Consider the following 11,489-nt stretch of genomic DNA (forward strand, 5'->3'; position numbering starts at 1 on the left):
TTGTGGGGTCGTGAGGATCCTTCATGATCCTGCCGTCTCTGCTACTACACCTCCTGGTGTATAAGTCCTGCAGGGAGGGGAGGGTAGTTCCAGTGGTACGTGGGGCTGAACGCACCACCCACTGCAGGGCCCGCCTGTCCTGAGCAGTACAGTTCCCAAACCAGGCAGTGATGGTGCCCGTCAGGATGCTCTCCACCGCTCCAGAGTAGAAGGACTTGAGGATCCTCACCGAGACCCGGAATTTCTTTAGCTGCCTGACGTGGTAAAGACGCTGCGTTGCCTTTCTCACCAGAGTGTCTGTGTGTGTAGTCCATGTTAAGTGATGTGGACTCCAGGGTACTTGAAGCTGCTCACCCTGTCGACAGAAGCCCCATTAATCACCAGCAGCGTGTGCGTCCTCGTTTATAAACCCCTCCTAAAGTCCACAATCAGCTCCTTAGTTTTGCTGACGTTCAGGAGGAGGCTGTTGTCCTGGCACCAGAGTGACAGGTCAGCCACCTCCTCACGGTAGGCCTTCTCATCGTCGTCGTTGATCAGGCCCACCATGTGTCGTCAACTCGGGGATGGTGTCAAGTGGCAGTCATGTGTGTACAGGGGGTACAGTAGGGGGCTGAGGACGCAGCACTGGGGGGATCCTGTGTTCATGGTGAGGGAGCTGGACATGTGCCTCCTCGCCCTAACCATCGGGGGGCCGGGCTGAGAGGAAGTCCGGGATCCAGGCACACAGCGGAGTGTCTTATCTTTATTTTTCATGTGGGATATTTCTACAGCTTTCATCATTACAAAACAGACATTTAATATACATTGATGTACATATGTTTATGTGCTAAAAAAATGTCTTTCTGACATATCAGGTTATTTTTTAAATATTTACTATATCAGCTCAATTGCTAAATAATACACATTTCAAGGAATATATCATTTGATTGCCCACATTGCTTTTTAAAGTTTTTATTACATTAAAATATCAAACTGCACCACTTTAATATGTATAGTTTTCCGAGACTGTTTATGTCATTGCTGCTGCAACACTGGAATTTCCCTTTGGGGATTAAATTAAGTATCTCATCTCATCTCATCTCATCTCATCTCATCTCATCTCATCCCATCTCATCTTATCTTATCTTATCTTATCTTATCTTATCTTATCTTATCTTATTTTATCTTAACCTGAGAAGTTAGAATAATAACAATTACGCCTCAATATGCCTTCAGGTCCTCTACGAGATATGGCTCATTTTCCTCCAGGGCTTTGTAGAGGACATCTTTGCCTCTAGTTCCGCTTGAATTAAGGGGGCCACTGAAGAGGAACCTCATCTTGTCCTGGGTGGTGGCTTTAGACAAGACAATGTTGTAGCTCTCTTGGTTGATGACCTTTTCTTCCAAAAGTCTGTCCAAGAGGGGTCCAACCAAGCCGGTTCTCTTTATCAGTGAAATGCGGTGCTTATCCACAAAGTGCATTTCTGAAGGGGAAAAGGAAATGAAAATGATGATTGACAGTTGGCAACAAACAACAAAACTGATTTTACAAAAGCTGCCTAGGAGTCACGTTATCGTCGGGTTCCATTGCGACATTCGATTGCGCAATATTTCAGGACACAACTTACGCAATGCAAAAAAAGAAAGTACTGTAATCCTTCCGCCATGTCACATTGTGGACAGTATAAGCACATATTATTTAAATATTATTGATGGATTTAGAAAACAATCACAAAAAGTAACATAACCTAACCTAACACAACATAACACAACATAACACAACATAACATAACATACCACAACATCACATCAACTCAAACCACACCACATCACATCACACCACATCACATCACATCACATCACATCACATCACATCACACCACATCACATCACATCACATCACACCACATCACATCACATCACATCACATCACATCACATCACATCACACCACATCACACCACATTACATCACATACTGTATACCTTCTTTGACACCGGGTGTTCCTGCAGCAGACTCCGGGGCTGCAAACATGAAAAACGTTATTAAACAGGCATATTCATTGCATTTCATTAAAACACAGTTTGCAAATTAAATTTTATCGCTGTGAAAAGACATTCGCCCTTATTCGAATCAGCAATTCATCAATAAACGGCTGAGAAACACACTGACGCGGAAATAGAAACTCAAAAACAAAAGTCCCCAAACAATGACCAACATTTTCCAAATTCCAGATGATTCGAACAAATCGACTCTGTTAGAGTTCAATCGACGCTCCTAATGCAATCGACCGTCGCATCGATCGTCCGTTAGTCTGACACAATTTTGCGTTTTTGTTTTTTTTACTGACCCATGGATCTAAATCGACCGTAGCGTATTAAACCCGTTCAAACCGCGCCGCTTTAAAACGAACCTATATCCGCCAAGAACGGCTCCAGTCTCTTGGCGACGTCGTTGCACTCGATCTCCCTCAGAATCTCTAAGGTCAGTTTCAACGCTCCGGCCTCGGTGAACGTGGAGACCATCGCGTCCACGATCCGCGTCTCGTCCGCGTCCTCCACGGCGCTCCTCCGGACGCGCGGCTCCTCCGCGCGGTCCAGGAGTCTGGCGCAGAAGCGCTTCTGCTGCCTCCGGTCCAGGTCCTCCAGCGCGTCCAGCAACATGTGTTTGATGGTTTTTGTTTTTGGAGCCATGTTTCCACAAAACCTCGTTGAGTGAATGCGCTGTTTTTGATATTGGGAGAGGGTGACGCCCGCGTGACGACATACCTTTGCTGTGACTGAAATGTGAATAAAACGTGACGTCACTTGCCGTATTTGTTTTAATTAGAGCTGTTTATAGGCTATTTATAGGCCTATGGTTCGTATTATATTGCACAATATTCGACAATTTTCCATTTTATTCTATTTTTTTATTCTTATTACTTCATTCTTATATTCCTTGTATTTTTGATAGGCGCTGCTGTAACCCCGCAATTTTAGAAAAACTGAAAAATAAAAATAGATAGTAAATTCTGAATTAGTCGGTAAAAAAAGTCATTTATTTTTTCAACTGATTGTAGGCTGTATTAAATGGAATTAAATTATATTTTTGATGACTGGTATGCCGTTCGACTGATCAAATGGCATATCAGTGACATACAATGAGTGTTTCTGGACAGGAGATGACACTTAAGACATCTTCCTTTTAGAATGGTTTATATTATAGTGGTTTTTAAGCAAAAAAATAGCACATGAAAATTATCACATTTTATTTATTTTGTTTGGCAATAGAGGTAGACATGAGTTTGTATAAAAATAATCTACAAAGAACGCATAAAGTAACAAATGCACAAACCTCTACCAAGGGAACATATTAACAAAATGTACAAATTATACTTAAAAAAACAAACAAAACAAAAAAAGTAACTGCCTGCAAACAATTCAGTGCTTTATAATAACCTTCAGAGGTTGGGAAGTTATACATTTTTCCAAGTCATTTATATGTTTAGTGTTCCTTGAAAAATATTCATGTTTCAACAAATGAGCCAGACGTTTTAAACAATTTTAAAACTGGTTGACAAACAACTCAGTTTGTGGAGCGATATAGCGATTTATGAACTGGCCTAAATGTATTCTAAAATGTAATGTAAATTTCTTTTTTTAATTCACGATGGCTGAAGCATTTTAGGACCTGACGCGTTATAGAATATCATCATATTCAGCTTCAATTTGAAAGTGGTATGCTTTGTGTTTGCTTTGCCTCGTCCCATTCCACGACGCACACACGTGCACCCACACAAAGCAAAAACACCAGATTGATCGCTCCAGTAGCACCGATGGGTCTCCGTGCGCATCCTCCCTATTGCGGTGCCCACGTTTCACTGCTGCGCTCCGGTGGTGAGGCCGGTACCACGGGGCACTGCCAGGACTCTGTGTTCGTGCTGGGCAAAACGTTGAGACTGGCCAGAACCTCCTGTGCCGTCTTGCCCAGCATGCCCTGCACGTCGCACACGAAGCGGTACACGTATCGTTTTCCTGCCGTCTTGTGGATGATGTTCTTGTGGTAGTAGTAGCGGAGGCCGCGGCTCAGCTTCTCGTAGTTCATCTTGGGCTTGTTCTTGCACTGGCCCCAGCGCTTGGCGACCTGCGAGTGGATGGGAAAAAAAACAAAAACAAAAAACGCTTAAATATGTGATCCGCCCAGGCCCGGAGCCGCCAAGACTGCACATACTTGGCGGAAGGGAAGGCTTTACCACTGGGAAAATGTGTCTGCTCGTACCTCCGTGGGGTCGGACATCTTGAACTCCCAGCCGTCTCCTGTCCAGCAGATGAAGGTGCGACACGCAGAGTCCAGGAGCAGCTCCAGGAGGAACTGCCACAGCTGGATGGGCCCAGAGCCTGAACACATCAGCATGAGTTAATGGCTGGCCCGTCAAGGTCTATCTATCTATCTATCTATCTATCTATCTATCTATCTATCTATCTATCTGTCTATCTGTCTATCTGTCTATCTGTCTGTCTGTCTGTCTGTCTGTCTGTCTGTGTATCTATCTATCTATCTATCTATCTATCTATCTATCTATCTATCTATCTATCTATCTATCTATCTATCTATCTATCTATATACTGTAGAATGCTTATACTGTAGAATGTGCTTTGGCCCATTAAAAAGCAGCCCAATATAGAGCAGCATATTATGTTTCCTGCACATTTCGGTGTACTGACAAACGTGCATGTGTCTGCATGATAAGAGGTTAACAGAGATTCCCGGCCTCACCTGGATAAGCAGACATTCCCACCATCTGCCCTTCCCTGTCGGGCCTCTGCGAATGTGTGTTCTTGCGCTTGGTAATGCGGGGGCAGTATTGCTCCGTGGACTGGGCCCCAGTGTTGAGGGGACGTAAGGGAGGCTGTGGCTGCGGGTGTGGTAGGGGTGCAGTGAAGCTGGGCGACTGGTAGTCGGACCAGAATGAGGACGACCGCCTCTGCGCCTCAGGATGATACAGCTCAGCCGAGTGAGAAGAATAGCTTGAATCTGTCTCGTCTGTGAAGAAAAAAAGGAAAATGGCGTTGAGCTATGCATCAATGAAAAAAACCAAAAACATGTTGTCTGTGGCAGGTGTGTTTGCACATGCAAGGATATGAGAAAAATAAATCCTTTAAAGTAAGGGACATGCATTTCTAAATTCATCTGATGAACATCTTACTCTGTAATGTGTTACCTCCTTTTCCGGTGAGGAAGGGGCTGATGGCGTCCTCCATGCCGGGGCTGAACTGCCCTGTCTGGGGCAACAGACTCTGGTATGTCTGGGTACCAGAGTCCTGGAACCCCGTTTGGGACTGATCTAACGTGAGCCCATCTGAATACAAAATAATTAAAACGTCATAATCGAATCATTCGTAGGCAGGTGTGAATGGTAAACATACAATCTTTCCGATGTCACGACAACACAGAAATAGACTCTCACCGTTCAGGTAGGAGGCCCAGCAGTTGAACTCTGGGTACGATTCCAGATTGAAGAGAACAGAGTCACTGGCGCTCACTGGAGAAAAAAATAAATAAAGAACGATGACATTTGAACCTCTCATCCTTTAGGCAGCCCGAATTTTCGAGATGGACTTTTAAGTTCCTCAAACATTCACCTTTGGCGTCGTACAGGTGAGGTAGTTTCTGTGGCTCTCCGTAGGCGTCCCCCGGGTACTGCTGTGGGCCGGGGCCTTTACTGTCTAACAGAAAAGACAGGTCTTCACCAGGGTAGTCTGGAGGTTACACAGCACAATACAGACACGTCTTAGAGGACATTGGAGGCGTCAGGATAAGACAAGGCCGTACTTTATTAATACCCTGAAAGGGAAAACCGTCCTTCAGACGACATCTCTCAGTGACGAAATTCTCGGCCCATACGACCTTACGTCGGAATGCGGGGTCTGCGCGGATGTCCGTCGAGCTGTGGCAGTTCTTAATGGATACATTGCATACTGTGATGATGGGCCGTGTGGATGGAAACTCTATAGATTTGAAATCCGGATAAATGATCGCCTTGACTTTGACAAGAGCGCGCTGTAGTTCCTTCACGAGAATAGTTTCTATTTAAAAAAACTGCAAAAAAAAACCCTTACTTTAAACACCGAGAGGGCACTCCACCCAACACTGGCCGGTGAGTTAATGGTTTTGGATAATTATCTCAATGGGGACTGTTGACGCAGGAAAAGTCTTTTGTTTACTGGGGAATCAGCGACGAGTGCTGAGTGGATGGAGGGGAGGAAACCGGGTAGGGGGGGCATAGGAAACAGCAGTGGAGGGAGTTACAGAGCAGTGATGGTTTGGGGGGTAGGAGAGGGGCTCTAAATCTGTTGGAGGAGGAAGTCTGGAGGAAAGGATTAGGGAGGGGAGGGAGAGAGTAAAACACTGAGAGTATCTTTAACCTGACCGCCCCGTCCCTGCCTTTACCTCGACCCATTCAGACATTCTTCATGTGCCGGAGGAACACACACACACACACCATGCGCACGCACACACACGTGTGCGCGCACACACACACACACACACACACACACACACACACATAAACACAACACACGTAAACACACACACACAGACAAACTTAGAGCCACACATAAACACTCACACACAGAGACAAGCAGGCACACACACACACACACACACACACACACACACACACACACACACACATACACACACACACACACACACACACACATACACACGCCCTGTTATCCAGACAGCCATAGGGAAAGGGCACCGGGTGTCAAGGTCCCATTCAGGGCTTTATGACAGATGTGATGATTCTGTTGGAGCGAAAATATTTCCTCTGTTCTTCAGCTGCTCGGGCTCAGCGGAAACCCAGCCTGGACACTGACCGAACAGAAAAAACAACAACAACCCCTTAAGCCACGACTGAGACTAAGGTGGTCCCCGTTATGAAACCACCAGCGGCACGAGTGTAGTCGTGGTGTAAGTGTGTGTGTCAGCCCTTGTCCGATGGTGTAATAGCAGCCCAACTTACCATATGATACAAAGTCAAACCCAGCTGGCACCTCCTGCATTCTGAGTTCCTCTGCGTAATATCCAGATTGGTAAATTTCCATCTACGTGAACACAAATAGACAAAGACGAAATTCTATTGAGATGAACAGTTGAAATTTTAAGTGTGTCTTATAATAATAATAATAATTATTATTATTTTTTTTTTACTGTATTATTATTGTTATTATTATTGTTGTTGTTTTTATCATCACATACACATTAAATACATGTCACTTATTATCTATGAGTATGCAAGCTTAGAAGAAGAACACATCAACTTTTTTTCATTTTAGGCTGTAAAAACAAAATAAAATCCTACCTTTATTTTGGAGTCTTTGCTCTCTGTGTTTCGTTCGTGCGGCTTAATCACAGTGTCCCAGTACATCTTTTATCGGGAGATCAATTCTTCCTCCAAAATCCAGAGATTCAATTCTACAACCGAGTGGTCACTCCGTGGCGGACCACGTCCCGTTATAAAGCGGCGGAGGGCCGAGGGGGCGTGGCCTCGCCCCCCCCCCCGGACCCCCTCCGTGTGGAGGAACACTTCCTGCTTTGGCTTCGTGACCACCGCGTGCGTGACGTCAGCCCGCACTCACGACCACAGCTTTGGCCCATCAGCCATTCATAAAAGCCCTTCAATCACCCGGTGATTGATCCAAACAAATACCACTACTGGTGATACTACTACAACTACTATTACTAATGCTACTGCTCCTACTACTACTGCTACTAACTACTACTACAACTACTAGTACATTTTATACTACTACAATTACTACTCCTACTACTTCTACTACAACTACAATCAAATAAAAACAAATACGCGCAGCTTCGGGGTTTTTAATTATTTACAATCACAACGACTACTACTACCGCTAATCTTCTACTACTACTACTACTACTACTACTACTACTGCAACTACTACTACTACTACTGCTACTACTTCTACAACTACTACTACTGCTAATACATCTACTACTACTACTACAGCAGCTACTACTACTGCTACTACTTCTACAAATACTACTATTGCTGATACTACTACTACTTCTTCTACAACTACTACTACTGATACTACTACTACTACTACTACTACTACTACTACAATTACTATTACTTCTCCAATTACTACAACTACTATTACTAATGCTACTGCTCCTCCTCCTACTACTACTACTACTACTACTACTACTACTACTACTACAATTACTACTACTACTAATGCTACTAATACTACTACTACAGCTACTACTACTACTAATACTACTACTACTACTACTACTACTACAATTACTATTACTACTACAATTACTACTACTGCTACTGCTTGTAATGCTACTGCTACTACTACTACTTCTACTACTGCTACCACCACTACTACTTTTACTACTACCACTGCTACTATTACTACTGCTACTATTACTACTACTACTACAACCACAACTCCTACTACTGTTGCTACTACTACTAGTACTTAAGCTACTGCTACTACTGCTACTACTACTACTACTACTACTACTACTACTACTACTACTACTACTACTACTACAACAACTATAACTACTACTACTACTACAACTACTACTACTGCTTCTATTACTACTGCTACCACTACTACAAGTCTAATACTATTACTACTTTTACAACTACAATTACTACTACTACTGCTACTACTACTACTACTACTACTGATACTATTACTACTACTACAACAACTACAATTGCTACTACTACTACAATTACTCCTACTACTGCTACTACTGCTCCTCCTACTACTACTGCTACTACTACTGCTACTACTGCTACTACAACTACTACTACAATTACTACTACAACAACTACTACTACTATAACTATTACTACAACTACTACTACAGCTTCTACCACAATTACTACTACTACTACTGCTACTACTTCTACTACTACTACTACCACTACTTCTCTACTACTATTACAACAACAACTGCAATTACTACTACTACTACTTCTACTACAACTACTACAACAACTACTACTACAAATACAGCTTCTACCACTACTATTACAACTACTAATAATAATAATAATAACAAGAAGAGTTATAATTATTATTATTGTTATTATTATTACTATAATAATAATAATAATAATAATAATAACAATAATAATAATAGTAATAAAACAACAACAATAATAATAATAATAATAATAATAATAATAATAACAATAATAATAATGTTATTATAATCATTTTTGTACTATTATTATTATTATTATTATTATTATTATTTATTACCTGATTTTGGAGAGAGTGTACAAATAAAAATAAAAACAAATACCCGCAGCTTCGGGGTTTTAAATTATTTTTTTTTTTTTACGTTTTGTAGTGGTGCGGAATATTTAGATCCATAAGTGTGTTTATTAAAATCCAAGGCTCTTAATCTTTCTGGGTCATTTTGACGATTATATAGATGCTGTATGTTAACTGGAAAAATCAACTGGTCGGTTTTGACAAAATAATGCTCATCAGCCATTAACCATTCCTCCTGACAAATGGTCTCCATTCTTTATTCACTCTTATTTTTGTTCTGGCTGCGACGTTGGCCCGCTGCGCTTTTCTTCAATATTGTGCCAAAATCAAAACATGTCGCCTGATTCACATGTGTTCCTACTAACACCACCATCAAAAGTTGGACACAAAGTCATGTCGTTTTGAAGTCCTTGTCGCTTTCAAAACCCCAAAGTATGAGGCCGCTCAAAACAACTTAGAACTTTTTCGGCCTTGAATAAACATTTACGGGCCCCATGGTTCATTCTGATATATTGATAGTCCAAAAGAAACGCCAGGCTTTGGTTTAGGGTGGGGTTGAAGTGCGCCTTTTTGAAATCAGAGCTGCTTCCAGCGAGGTGGAGGCAGGAGGAGCGTATCTTTAGAAACCATCCGACCAAACAATGGCCCGTAAAAAGTACTCGCTGAAGAAGTCTGAAATCACGGCGTGAGTGGCCCCAGCAGATAAGGCCCCGGGTCCTTGGATAAACAAACACCACACTGTTCCACACACACACACACACACAAAAAAAAACAAAAAAAAACCCCGCATCTGGAAAAGTGAGCTGCCGGATCGTGCGGTGTGGGAGACACGAGTCGTGAGTGGGACCCGCACCCCGAGACAAGGGACACAACTGGGGTCCAATTACAACCTCAGATCGGAGGGAGATTAACAGCTCCCCTGGGTTTCTATCTACAGGTTAATAAAGGCGGATTAACTGAAACAATCAATGGAAGAAACACCATAAAGACCAAAGCCATATCTGAGATAGATAGATAGATAGATAGATAGACAGATAGATAGATAGATAGACAGATAGATAGATAGATAGATAGATAGATAGATAGATAGATAGACAGACAGACAGACAGACAGACAGATAGATAGATAGATAGATAGATAGATAGATAGATAGATAGATAGATAGACAGACAGACAGACAGATAGATAGATAGATAGATAGATAGATAGATAGATAGATAGATGGATAGACAGATAGATAGACAGACAGATAGATGGATAGATAGATAGATAGATAGATAGATAGATAGATAAATAGATAGATAGATAGATAGACAGATGGATAGATAGATAGATAGATAGATAGATAGATAGATAGATAGATAGATAGATAGACCAACAGACAGACAGACAGACAGACAGATAGATAGATAGATAGATAGATAGATAGATAGATAGATAGATAGATAGATAGATAGATAGACCAACAGACAGACAGACAGACAGATAGATAGATAGATAGATAGATAGATAGATAGATAGATAGATAGATAGATAGCTAATTCCGTGACTCTTGGAATAGACCATCAAGTTTTATTTTTAATTGGTTTAAGGAAAAAAATAAGCTTGTAAAATTAGAAAATTTCATGGGTCAGAATGTTAGCCTATACATACACCTAGTTGGGATATATGGTCTAGTATATATATATATATATATATATATATATATATATATATATATATATATATATATATATATATATATATATATATATATATATATATATATATATATACACACACACATATATATATGTGTGTGTGTGTGTGTGTGTGTGTGTGTGTGTACAGTAGACCAGCCTAAACCAGCCTATATATACTGTATATGTATATATATATATATACTATATATGTATATATATATATGTATATATATATATAGGCTGGTTTCGGCTGGTGTACTGTACACACACAGGCTATTTGGCTATATATAAGGCTATATGGGTGTCGATATAGTCCTGCACTGAAGTGATTTGAAATAAATACGCCGATGCACTTCCTCGCACTGTCGATAGATGGGGGGTTGTCAATGGAAAAGGGATTTATTGGTCGAAATGTCTGCAAATCGCAAAGATCCCAGCTAATCCCCGATATTCCAATCGAGGTAATTGGTGAAAGGAGTAACATTCCTCTGCTTCGCAAGCGACGCGC

The 11,489-nt window shown here is 41.5% G+C and overlaps 2 protein-coding genes across 4 annotated transcripts; both read right to left on the reverse strand.

Moving 5' to 3' along the window:
- Positions 1-936: 936 nt before the first annotated feature.
- Positions 937-2,681, reverse strand: pycard (PYD and CARD domain containing). The gene is made up of 3 exons (XM_080005173.1): positions 2,392-2,681; positions 1,964-2,002; positions 937-1,463 (listed from the first exon to the last, which is right to left on the reverse strand). Exons 1-3 carry the CDS (start codon positions 2,669-2,671, stop codon positions 1,201-1,203), a joined length of 582 nt encoding a protein of 193 aa, XP_079861299.1. The 5' UTR covers positions 2,672-2,681; the 3' UTR covers positions 937-1,200.
- A 563-nt stretch (positions 2,682-3,244) lies between these two features.
- On the reverse strand, positions 3,245-8,931 carry etsrp (ETS1-related protein). 3 transcript variants are annotated; one of them, XM_080005635.1, is made up of 8 exons: positions 7,327-8,931; positions 6,988-7,069; positions 5,603-5,686; positions 5,428-5,502; positions 5,167-5,319; positions 4,737-5,003; positions 4,239-4,357; positions 3,245-4,103 (listed from the first exon to the last, which is right to left on the reverse strand). In XM_080005635.1, the coding sequence occupies exons 1-8, from the start codon at positions 7,390-7,392 to the stop codon at positions 3,819-3,821; spliced, it is 1,131 nt and encodes a 376-aa protein (XP_079861761.1). In that variant the 5' UTR covers positions 7,393-8,931; the 3' UTR covers positions 3,245-3,818. The 3 variants fall into 3 exon arrangements, with proteins under 3 accessions (XP_079861761.1, XP_079861760.1, XP_079861759.1); XM_080005634.1 differs by having other exon boundaries at positions 5,182-5,319; positions 5,603-5,719; XM_080005633.1 differs by having other exon boundaries at positions 5,603-5,719.
- Between the last annotated feature and the right edge of the window lie 2,558 nt (positions 8,932-11,489).

Source organism: Zeus faber (assembly GCF_960531495.2).
Source record: "Zeus faber genome assembly, chromosome: 8".
Lineage (NCBI taxonomy): Eukaryota > Metazoa > Chordata > Actinopteri > Zeiformes > Zeidae > Zeus > Zeus faber.